Consider the following 12,491-nt stretch of genomic DNA (forward strand, 5'->3'; position numbering starts at 1 on the left):
AAGGAGCGAGATTGCAGTAGAGAGAAAGGGGGAGGGAGAGAGCAGAACTGTAAAGGGATCGACTAGAGGGAGAGGAGCAGTGCTTATATAGGCTTTTATAACACCCACTAACCCTCCTTAAGACTACAGATGTATCCATACTTCACCACCCACTTCCCTTAAATCAAGTCCTTAGCCGAGGTTCTATAAAGTGAGCCTATAGCTTAATAGCCTTGAGCAGTGCTGAATGGTCACATTTCACTATCTCCATCAGCCATCACTTCTCCAACCTAACCACTAGCTAATTGGGTGGGGTTAGCATTGCACTATGTACTATCATCCAAAGCTTGAGCATACATTTTTAGTTTGTCTATGTGAACCCTATGGGAATTTAACTCATGGCCTTGGCATTGCTAACATCACACTGGTTTGCTAGCAATGCCATTTCCTTTCAACATTAAGCTTGACGTACTCTAATTAAGATACAAGAACCCTAGGAGCTATTTCCTTGGGAGTTAGTTTATCTGCAAGGCTTAGTCTTTAGTTCATTGGGTTCATAATCCTGCCAGCCCTTGATCCCCGTCATACAGATGTACATTTCCTGTTGCTGTAAGATTTTATATGTATTATGTGGATTATAATTCATGGACATTTTTGTAGGGTTTGATGAATGTTTCCTTTGGGCCAATCAAAACTGAAATGTCAAAGTGTAAATTACAAACATTATAGAAGCCTTTTTAAACCTCAAATACACTGTTTTCTTTTCATGCCGCACAGGAAAATTTGAACGCAATAAAATAGTGATCAAATTATTTTTATTTTATTTAACCTTTATTTAACTAGGCAAGTCACTTAAGAACAAATTCTTATTTACAATGACGACCTAGGAACAGTGGGTTAACTGCCTTTTTCAGGGGCAGAACGACCGATTTTCACATGGTCAGTTATGGGATTCGATCTAGCAACCTTACTGGCCCAATGCTCTAACCACTAGGCTACCTGCCATCCCAATTAAGATCCTACATAAGGATCATTGCACTCATTCCACTAAAGTTACACCTGTCCTTCTACTCCCACCCTCCCTCCCTCCCTCTCTCTCTCTGACTCTCAAAGCAAAGAGTGAAAGTTCTTTAAAAGTGGTGCTTTCAAATGGAAAAGTCAATGTTTCTGCCCCTTTGCCTTGATTCCTAGCCCATCATATTTTCCTAAGAGCATAAAAGAGAGGGTGTCCGCAGGGGAGAAGAATGTCCTTTGCCACCATCCGTGTGAGTATTGGTAGTCACAAAACAGCCATGGGAACAGCCTCGCAAAAACACTGCTCCTTGACCACTGCTCTATCACCCAGCCTCACCTGGGAATCTGTCTGTAACAGGCTTTTTCCTGGTCCACTACCCACTTCTGTCACGCTTTAACGCACACTGGCTGGAGACATTTACCACCCAAAGATGGCAAATTAAATGCTTAGCTGGCTCCCCAATTTGCATTTGTAGGGCTGGAGCACACGCTTGGAATTGTACAGTGTGTTAGTGTGAAACTTGGATCAAGTTGTGTGTTGACCAGGATTTACAGTGCCTTCAGAAAGTATTCAGACCCCTTGACTTTTATCACATTTTGTTACGTTACGTTTAATCCATTTATTCTAAAATGGATTAAATCAAATATTTCCCACAGCAATCTACACACACTACCCCATAATGACAAAGCAAAAACATGTTTTTAGAAATTTTTGCTAATTTATCATAAAAAAATATTTTAAAAAGATACCTTTCATAAGTATTTCGACACTTTGCTATGGGACTCAATTATTATTATTTATTTTTTTACCTTTATTTAACTAGGCAAGTCAGTTAAGAACAAATTCTTATTTTCAATGACTGCCTAGGAACAGTGGGTTAACTGCCTGTTCAGGGGCAGAACACACCTGTCTATATAAACTTCCACGGGTGAAAGTGAATGCCAGAGCGAAAACAAAGCCATGAGGTCGAAGGAATTGGCCATAGAGCTCATAAACAAGATTGTGTCGAGGCACAGATCTGGGTAAGGGTACCAAAAAATGTCTGCAGCATTGGAGGTCCCCAAGAATACAGTGGCCTCCATCATTCTTAAATGAAAGAAGTTTGGAACCACCAAGACTGTTCCTAGAGCTGTCCGCCTTGCCAAACGGAGCAATCAGGGGAGAAGGGCCTTGGTCCCTCTGACAGAGCTCCAGAGCTTCTCTGTGTAGATGGGAGAACCTTCCAGAAGGACAACCATCCCTGCAGCACTCCACCAATTTTTTTTTTTCACCTTTATTTAACCAGGTAGGCTAGTTGAGAACAAGTTCTCATTTGCAACTGCGACCTGGCCAAAATAAAGCATAGCAGTGTGAACAGACAACACAGAGTTACACATGGAGTAAACAATTAACAAGTCAATAACACAGTAGAAAAAAAAATGGCCAGTCTATATACAATGTGTGCAAAAGGCATGAGGAGGTAGGCGAATAATACAATTTTGCAGATTAACACTGGAGTGATAAATGATCAGATGGTCATGTACAGGTAGAGATATTGGTGTGCAAAAGAGCAGAAAAGTAAATAAATAAAAAACAGTATGGGAATGAGGTAGGTGAAAATGGGTGGGCTATTTACCAATAGACTATGTACAGCTGCAGCGATCGGTTAGCTGCTCGGATAGCTGATGTTTGAAGTTGGTGAGGGAGATAAAAGTCTCCAACTTCAGCGATTTTTGCAGTTCGTTCCAGTCACAGGCAGCAGAATACTGGAACGAAAGGCGGCCAAATGAGGTGTTGGCTTTAGGGATGATCAGTGAGATACACCTGCTGGAGCGCGTGCTACGGATGGGTGTTGCCATCGTGACCAGTGAACTGAGATAAGGCGGAGCTTTACCTAGCATGGACTTGTAGATGACCTGGAGCCAGTGGGTCTGGCGACGAATATGTAGTGAGGGCCAGCCGACTAGAGCATACAAGTCGCAGTGGTGGGTGGTATAAGGTGCTTTAGTGACAAAACGGATGGCACTGTGATAGACTGCATCCAGTTTGCTGAGTAGAGTGTTGGAAGCCATTTTGTAGATGACATCGCCGAAGTCGAGGATCGGTAGGATAGTCAGTTTTACTAGGGTAAGCTTGGCGGCGTGAGTGAAGGAGGCTTTGTTGCGGAATAGAAAGCCGACTCTTGATTTGATTTTTGATTGGAGATGTTTGATGTGAGTCTGGAAGGAGAGTTTGCAGTCTAGCCAGACACCTAGGTACTTATAGATGTCCACATATTCGAGGTCGAAACCATCCAGGGTGGTGATGCTAGTCGGGCATGCGGGTGCAGGCAGCAATCGGTTGAAAAGCATGCATTTGGTTTTACTCGCGTTTAAGAGCAGTTGGAGGCCACGGAAGGAGTGCTGTATGGCATTGAAGCTCGTTTGAAGGTTAGATAGCACAGTGTCCAATGACGGGCCAAAAGTATATAGAATGGTGTCGTCTGCGTAGAGGTGGATCAGGGAATCGCCCGCAGCAAGAGCAACATCATTGATATATACAGAGAAAAGAGTCGGCCCGAGAATTGAACCCTGTGGCACCCCCATAGAGACTGCCAGAGGACCGGACAGCATGCCCTCCGATTTGACACACTGAACTCTGTCTGCAAAGTAATTGGTGAACCAGGCAAGGCAGTCATCCGAAAAACCGAGGCTATTGAGTCTGCCGATAAGAATATGGTGATTGACAGAGTCGAAAGCCTTGGCGAGGTCGATAAAGACGGCTGCACAGTACTGTCTTTTATCGATGGCGGTTATGATATCGTTTAGTACCTTGAGTGTAGCTGAGGTGCACCCGTGACCGGCTCGGAAACCAGATTGCACAGCGGAGAAGGTACGGTGGGATTCGAGATGGTCAGTGACCTGTTTGTTGACTTGGCTTTCGAAGACCTTAGATAGGCAGGGCAGGATGGATATAGGTCTACAACAGTTTGGGTCCAGGGTGTCTCCCCCTTTGAAGAGGCTGCGGCAGCTTTCCAATCCTTGGGGATCTCAGACGATATGAAAGAGAGGTTGAACAGGCTGGTAATAGGGGTTGCGACAATGGTGGCAGAAATAGAGGGTCCAGATTGTCAAGCCCAGCTGATTTGTACGGGTCCAGGTTTTGCAGCTCTTTCAGAACATCTGCTATCTGGATTTGGGTAAAGGAGAACCTGGAGAGGCTTGGGCGAGGAGCTGCGGGGGGGGCAGAGCTGTTGGCAGAGGTTGGAGTAGCCAGGCGGAAGGCATGGCCAGCCGTTGAGAAGTGCTTATTGAAGTTTTCGATAATCGTGGATTTATTGGTGGAGACCGTGTTACCTAGCCTCAGTGCAGTGGGCAGCTGGGAGGAGGTGCTCTTGTTCTCCATGGACTTCAGTGTCCCAGAACTTTTTGGAGTTGGGGCTACAGGATGCAAACTTCTGCCTGAAGAAGCTGGCCTTAGCTTTCCTGACTGACTGCGTGTATTGGTTCCTGACTTCCCTGAACAGTTGCATATCACGGGGGCTATTCGATGCTATTGCAGTCCGCCACAGGATGTTTTTGTGCTGGTCGAGGGCAGTCAGGTCTAGAGTGAACCAAGGGCTGTATCTGTTCTTGGTTCTGCATTTTTTGAACGGAGCATGCTTATCTAAAATGGTGAGGAAGTTACTTTTAAAGAATGTCCAGGCATCCTCAACTGACGGGATGAGGTCAATGTCCTTCCAGGATACCCAGGCCAGGTCGATTAGAAAGGCCTGCTCACAGAAGTGTTTTAGGGAGCGTTTGACAGTGATGAGGGGTGGTCGTTTGACTGCGGCTCCGTGGCGGATACAGGCAATGAGGCAGTGGTCGCTGAGATCCTGGTTGAAGACAGCGGAGGTGTATTTGGAGGGCCAGTTGGTCAGGATGACGTCTATGAGGGTGCCCTTGTTTACAGAGTTAGGGTTGTACCTGGTGGGTTCCTTGATGATTTGAGTGAGATTGAGGGCATCTAGCTTAGATTGTAGGACTGCCGGGGTGTTAAGCATATCCCAGTTTAGGTCACCTAACAGAACAAACTCTGAAGTTAGATGGGGGGCGATCAATTCACAAATGGTGTCCAGGGCACAGCTGGGAGCTGAGGGTGGTCGGTAGCAGGCGGCAACAGTGAGAGACTTATTTCTGGAGAGAGTCATTTTCAAAATTAGTAGTTCAAACTGTTTGGGTATGGACCTGGAAAGTATGACATTACTTTGCAGGCTATCTCTGCAGTAGACTGCGACTCCGCCCCCTTTGGCAGTTCTATCTTGACGGAAGATGTTATAGTTGGGTTTGGAAATCTCTGAATTTTTGGTGGCCTTCCTGAGCCAGGATTCAGACACGGCAAGGACATCAGGGTTAGCAGAGTGTGCTAAAGCAGTGAGTAAAACAAACTTAGGGAGGAGGCTTCTGATGTTGACATGCATAAAATCAGGCCTATATGGTAGAGTGGCCAGACGGAAGCCACTCCTCAGTAAAAGGCACATGACAGCCCGCTTGAAGTTTGCCAAAAGGCACCTAAAGACTCTCAGACCATGAGAAACAAGATTCTCTGGTCTGATGAAACCAAGATTGAAGTCTTTGGCCTGAATGCCAAGCGTCACATCTGTAGGAAACCTGGCACCATCCCTAAGGTGAAGTGTGGTGGTCGTAGCATCATGCTGTGGGGATGTTTTTCAGCAGTAGGGACTGTGAGACTAGTCAGGATCGAGGCAAAGATGAATGGAGCAAAGTACAGAAAGATCCTTGATGAAAACCTGCTCCAGAGCACTCAGGACCTCAGACTGAAGTTTCACCTTCCAACAGGACAACAACTCTACGCACACAGCCAAGACAACGCAGGTGTGGCTTTGGGAAAAATCTCTGAATGTCCTTGTATGGCCGAGCCAGAGTCAGGACTTGTACTCAATCAAACATCTTTGAAGAGACCTGAAAATAGCTGTGCAGTAATGCTCCCCATCCAACCTGACAGAACTTGAGAGGATCTGCAGAGGAATGGGAGAAACTCACCAAATACAGGTGTGCCAAGTTTGTAGCGTCATACCCAAGAAGACTAGAGGTTGTAATCGCTGCCAAAGGTGCTTCAACAAAGTCCTGAGTAAAGGGTCTGAATACTTAGGCTTTTTTGCAAACATTTAAAAAACCTGTTTTTGCTTTGTCATTATTGGATATTGTGTGTAGATTTTTGAGGGGGAAAAACAACTTAATCCATTTTAGAATAAGGCTGTAACGTAACGAAATGTGGAAAAAGTCTAGGGGTGCACTGTATATGATTGTTTGGGATTTTTTTTCAAAAGCTACAAATTGATGTAAGTGGGTGATTTGTGTATGCAAAGTATTCTCATTGTTAATAACATCCTCATAGGAACTGGAGAACTGTTTCCGCTCATGAATAATTCCGACACAAATTAAGATTTCTGATTGAATTCCAACCCACTCTAGAAATATGTAATGGAATGTTTTGAACTTCCATAAATGGCACTTAGCTAATAGAGAATTTTACTAATCCTGTCCTGGAGACTACAGTGTGTTTCAGTTCAGATGCCTCTCCTCACTATAATGTGCTGTATACAGACTGACATTTATGCTCTCTGATGTTTGAGAGAAGAGGTTGCACAGTGAGCTAAGTAAGGCAGGATGCACTTCCTGTGAACTGAAAAAAGGTGCCATCAGTGGGTTGGGCTCCACTGGTGAAATCTTCTTACCTTGACCCGGTACAGCCTCAGAGGAAGGGCCACTCCAAGGAGCCAGGTCCTCCCAGGGTTTCTCCATCGAGCCCGACTACCAGGGAGTTTTTTCCACTGGCCGCCGTAAACCATTTTCAAACACGGTGAGCTCCAAGGAGTACAGGCCGGGTCAAGGGACCCCTCCCCCTCGAAGTACCAATTTACCCCATTTTCCGTGACCGGTTCGGAGCCCTCCGAAGGGCCCGTTAGTAGGGAAATCCGTTGATTATGCCGAACATCCGCTCGTTCAACTAAGGCTGGGTTAAAGTGCTAGACATGAGGAGCTTTTGGGAATTGTCGCTACGAGTGTGTTGCATCGTGGTTATGTCGCCTGTAAGGCCTCCGGTCGGAAGGTAGGCGGCTGACGCGCAGCCCAAAAACGCGGAAATGTCAAGCTCGTCGGGCTTGGCGCGACCGGGTGTCAAAGTGAAGATACCCAAACAGCGGAGCTCGTGTAATACCCTCGTGCTCATCATGCAAAGCATGTAAATATCGGGGTGAGCACGGTTCGGCGAGAGCAACTATGACTCTCTAAAAAAGATCCGTAACCTATGGGATAAGGATTGGCACCAAAAGCAGGCCAGACGAAGCGCAACCTCGAGCGGACATCACTGAGAGAAGAGGTTGCACAGTGAGCTAAGTAAGGCAGGATGCACTTCCTGTGAACCGAAAAAAGGTGCCGTCAGTGGGTTGGGCTCCACTGGTGAAATCTTCTTACCTTGACCCGGTACAGCCTCAGAGGAAGGGCCACTCCAAGGAGCCAGGTCCTCCCAGGGTTTCTCCATCGGGCCCGACTACCAGGGAGTTTTTTCCACTGGCCGCCGTAAACCATTTTCAAACACTGTGAGCTCCAAGGAGTACAGGCCGGGTCAAGGGACCCCTCGAAGTACCAATTTACCCCGTTTTCCGTGACCGGTTCGGAGCGCTCCGAAGGGCCCGTTAGTAGGGAAATCCGTTGATTACGCCGAACATCCGCTCGTTCAACTAAGGCTGGGTTAAAGCGCTAGACACGAGGAGCTTTTGGGAATTCTCGCCACGAGTGTGTTGCATCGTGGTTATGTCGCCTGTAAGGCCTCCGTCAGAAGGAGACTACAGTGTGTTTCAGTTCAGATGCCTCTCCTCACTATAATGTGCTGTATACCGACTGACATTTATGCTCTCTAATGTTGAGGCCAGGTATTTGACATGACACTCAGCTAGCAGGCAGTCCTCTGTAGCTATTGCTAGCAGAATAATTCAGCCTGAATAGACCTACCACTGCAGACCTGGGTTCAAATAGTCATTCGGATTCTGAAAGCAATAGAATTAAAGGTGCAAACACCACCCATCTGGCACTCTAGACAGGCTCAATCAAACAAATATTTCAAGGAAGCCAAATATTACTTGAGCCCAGGTCTGCCTCAGTACAGACTACTGGCCAGTTGCTTCAAGGCGGCAGCTTTAGGCGCTGCATTATCATGATTCTGCAATGCAGAAATTACGCACACCACTTTTTCTACATTTTCTTGTTACAGCCTGAATTTAAAGCAAATACAATTTGGATTTGTTTGTCACTGGCCTAGAGACAATACCCCATAATGTCAAAGTAGTATGATGTTTTTCTAAATTTTTACAAATTAATTAAAAGCTGAAATGTCTTGAGTCAATAAGTATTCAACCCCTTTGTTATTCCAAGCCTAAATAAGTTCCGGAGTAAAAATGTGCTTAACAAGTCACAAGTATAATGGACTCATCACTCTGTGCAATAATAGTGTTTAACATCATTTTTTAATTACTACCTCATGTCTGTACACCACACATACAATTTATCTGTAAGGTCCCTCAGTTGAGTTGTACATTTCAAACATAAATGCAACCACAAAGACCAGGGAGGTTTTCCAATGCTTCACAAAGAGGGGCCTGTTTGTAGATGGGTAACAAATAAAAAGAAGCAGACATTGAATATCCCTTTAAGCATAGTGAAGTTATTAATTACACTTTGGATGGTATATCAATACACCCAGTCCATCACTTGGTCAGTCTATGTCATGGAAAGAGCAGGTGTTCCAAATGTTTTGTACACTCAGTGTATACAGAGAGTACCAGTATCAGATCAATATGCAGGTATACGAGGTGCTCTATATATACAAAAGTATGTGGCCACCCCTTAAAATTAGTGGATTCGGCAATTTAAGCCACACACGTTGCTGACAGGTATATAAAATCGAGCAAACAGTCATTCAATCTCCATAGACAAACATTTGCAGTAGAATGGCCTTACTAAAGAGCTCAGTGACTTTCAACATGGCAGTGTCATAGGATTCCACCTTTCCAACAAGTCAGTTTGTCAAACTTCTGCCCTGCTAGAGCTGCCCCAGTCAACTGTAAGTGCTGTTATTGTGAAGTGGGAAACGTCTAGGAGCAACAACGGCTCATCCGTGAAGTGGTAGCCCACACAAGCTCACAGAACGGGAGTGCTGAAGCGCGTAACGCGTAAAAACGTGTCTGACCTCGGTTGCAACACTCACTACCGAGTTCCAAACTGCCTCTGGAAGCAGCGTCAGCACAATAACTGTTCGTTTGGAGCTTCATCGAATGTGTATCCATGGTCGAGCAGCTGCATCATCATGCACAATGTCAAGGGTCGGCTGGAGTGGTGTAAAGCTCGCCGCCATTGGACTGCAGTGGAAATACATTCTCTGAAGTGATGAATCACGCTTCACCATCTGGCAGTCCAACGGACAAATCTGAGTTTGGCGGATGCCAGGAGAACGGTACCTGCCTGAATGCATAGTGCCAACTGTAAAGTATTGGTGGAGGAGGAATACTGGTCTAGGGCCTTTTTTCATGGTTTGTGCTAGGTCCCTTAATTTGAGTTAAGGGAAATTTTAACACTACAGCATACAATGACATTCTAGACAATTCTGTGCTTCCAACTTTGTGGCAACAGTTTGGGGATGGCCCTTTCCTGTTTCATCATGACAATGCCCCTGTGCAGAAAGTGAGATCCATACAGAAATGGTTTGTCAAAATCAGTGTGGAAGAACTTGACTGGCCTGCACAGAGCCCTGACTTCAACCCTATCGAACACATTTGCGATGAATTGGAACACCGACTGCGAGCCAGGCCTAATCGCCCAAAGTCAGTGCCCAACATCACTAATGCTCTTGTGGCTGAATGGAAGCAAGTCGCCACAGCAATATTCCAACATCTAGTGGAAAGCCTTCCTAGAAGAGTGGAGGTTGTTATAGCAGCAAAGGGGGGGACAATTCCATATTATTGCCTGTGATTTTAGAATGAGATATTCAACGAGCAGGTTTCCACATACTTTTAGTCATGTAGTGTATTTGAGGTAGTTATGTAAATGAAGGCAGGCATGACTAGGCATTCAGGCTACATAATAATGAGAAGTACAATAAATAACAGAGTAGCAGCAGCATATGATGAGTGTAAATGTGTGTGTGTGTTGTCCTTATGCATTTGCATGTGCATATACAGTGGATGTGTGTTAGTTTTGTGTGAATGTGTGTGAGATGTCATGTCAGATCGGCGATAACAACAAGGAAGGAAGGCAGGAAGGATCCATTTTAAGAGTACTCAAACAGGGCCTGTGCTTAACACAGGGTGAAAAGGGACATTTGTGTTCATTTTGTACTGGCCAGTGATGCACAGTGAGGTAATAGATTTTGGGAGATGTTAGCTGGGTGAGATGAGGACCTAAGGGTCTTGGACTGGAACAAACCGCTGTTTCATAATGTACTATATTGAATAGCTGTTTATCACACCCTCATGTAACACGGATGCAGCCGGGGTTCTCTTCACATGTGGCTTTTGTTTTAGGTGTTGGGGCTATGCTCAATACAATACCTATTTTTTTCCCATTTGCACAAAATTGATACATTTGCAGTCAGCACTGGGATTTGAACCGACAACCCTCCAGTTACTGGACTCGTTTCTCTAACCTCGAGGCTACAGCCAACTGTACTGAGATGGTTCAATATGACTCTGAATAAACTGGTTGTTCTGTTGGTGTCCGGTAATGTAGCTTTATGACTAATTTCCATGTTTTCATTACGGTAAGAATGTCCTGACAGAGGAGGAAGAGTTACCTTGTTGTTTTTTGGGGTACTTAATTGAACTCATTTTCACTAGCAAGTCCTGTGGACCTTTACGCCTCGCCATCTCTTTCATTCGATTTTTTAAAAGCCTCATTTGACAACGTTTTGGCAGGATACAGGCTTTCTAAAGGCTATTGTCTTACGTCAGTGGCTTCCAGCAGATTGTCTTCTGTTGTAAAGCAGTCGATATCCATCATACAGGAGATTCTTACGCTCTCTGACCCCCCTTTATTCCCTTGGCTGTTATCCCAGTAACAGCTGCAGTCAGGCCCGCTAGAGCCCCAGCTACCCTGGGCTATTATTGGAAGTTTCCAAACCCCTCTTCAGAAAGTTTGAGTTTTCTCACTCTTTCCAACTCCTGTAGCTTAAATGGTTCAATAGAAGCCCAAGGAGGCACTGGATATGTGCAGCTTTGGATTGAACGCTATCCCTTCACTTTTTTTTCTCTTTTTGTATTGATGGAATGGCAAATATCGCTAGCTTCTTTAGAGCCCCAGGAAATGTCAGTGCCCACAGGCTAACACGTTCTCAATATCAACATGATTTGTTCTTCTGAGTGGTAATAATTAGGCTATAGCTTCACACATCACTCACTGATCCCCTTATGTCTGTTGATTTTCCATCAACAGTTACAAACCCTCATCATAAGGCCTACATAACATTGTCATAACAACGACATAACGGACGTCATAACCAGTCATGACTTGTGGTGTTGGCCTTATGACTGGGAAGGTTCAAGCAAAGTGTTACTATGGTAACTCCACCAGATGCTCTCCATTGAGATGGTCTCCCAAACTGTAACGTCCGTCGTTAAAAGAAGACCAAGGTGCAGCGTGGTAGGCGTACATTTTCTTTAATTTGAAATGTTCCACCAAAAACAATAAACAACTCAACGAACGTAAAGCTAGGAGTGCAACACATGCAACACACAAAGACAAGATCCCACAACAGAAGGTGGGAAAAAGGGCTGCCTAAGTATGATCCCCAATCAGAGACAACGATAGACAGCTGCCTCTGATTGGGAACCATACTCTGACAACAAAGATATATAAACATAGATTTCCCACCCTAATCACACCCTGACCTACCAAATAGAGAATTTAAAGGATCTCTAAGGTCAGGGCGTGACACGAACACTAACCAGTGTGTCTGTCTTCTACATGTCTTTGTCCAGGTGGCTGACTTCATCCACTCTCTTCACGGCTGTGATGAACAAGCCAAGCAGTTCAAGGAGGAGGTAAGAGATGACACACCCTCTATCCACCCTCTAGTCCCCCTTTAGTTGCCCTCTAGACCCCTCTGGCCCCTCTCTAATCTCCCTCTAGTCCCCTTCTAATCCCCTCAGGTCCCCTTCTAGCCCCCTCTAATCCCCTCAGGTCCCCTTCTAGCCCCCTCTAATCCCCTCTGGTACCCCTCTGGCCCCCTCTAATCCCCTCTGGTACCCCTCTGGCCCCCTCTAATCCCCTCTGGCCCCCTCCTCTAGTCTCCTCTGGCCCCCTCTAGTCTCCTCTGGCCCCCTCTGGCCTGCCTCTAGTCCCCTTTAATCCCTTCTGGTCTGTATCCTGCCCCCTCTAGTCCCCTCAGTCCCCTCTGTCCCCCTTTAGTCCACTCTGGCGTGCCTCTAGTCCCCTTTAATCCCCTCGGGCCCCCTCTAATCCCCTCTGGTCTGTATCTGGCCCCC

General features: G+C 45.7%; 1 protein-coding gene across 4 annotated transcripts in view; it reads left to right on the forward strand.

Moving 5' to 3' along the window:
• Positions 1 to 12,491, forward strand: part of LOC124039619 (lethal(3)malignant brain tumor-like protein 4) — a 154,017-nt gene that overhangs the window by 136,056 nt on the left and 5,470 nt on the right. For all 4 annotated transcript variants that reach the window (XR_006839606.1, XM_046355779.1, XM_046355780.1 and 1 more), the window contains exon 19: positions 11,985 to 12,047. Coding sequence is in view for 3 of the 4 variants with exons in the window: in XM_046355779.1 (XP_046211735.1) it covers positions 11,985 to 12,047 (63 nt within the window). In the remaining variant the exon portion in view is untranslated. The remainder of the gene's footprint in view (positions 1 to 11,984; positions 12,048 to 12,491) is intronic.

Source organism: Oncorhynchus gorbuscha, linkage group LG07 (genome assembly GCF_021184085.1).
Source record: "Oncorhynchus gorbuscha isolate QuinsamMale2020 ecotype Even-year linkage group LG07, OgorEven_v1.0, whole genome shotgun sequence".
Lineage (NCBI taxonomy): Eukaryota > Metazoa > Chordata > Actinopteri > Salmoniformes > Salmonidae > Oncorhynchus > Oncorhynchus gorbuscha.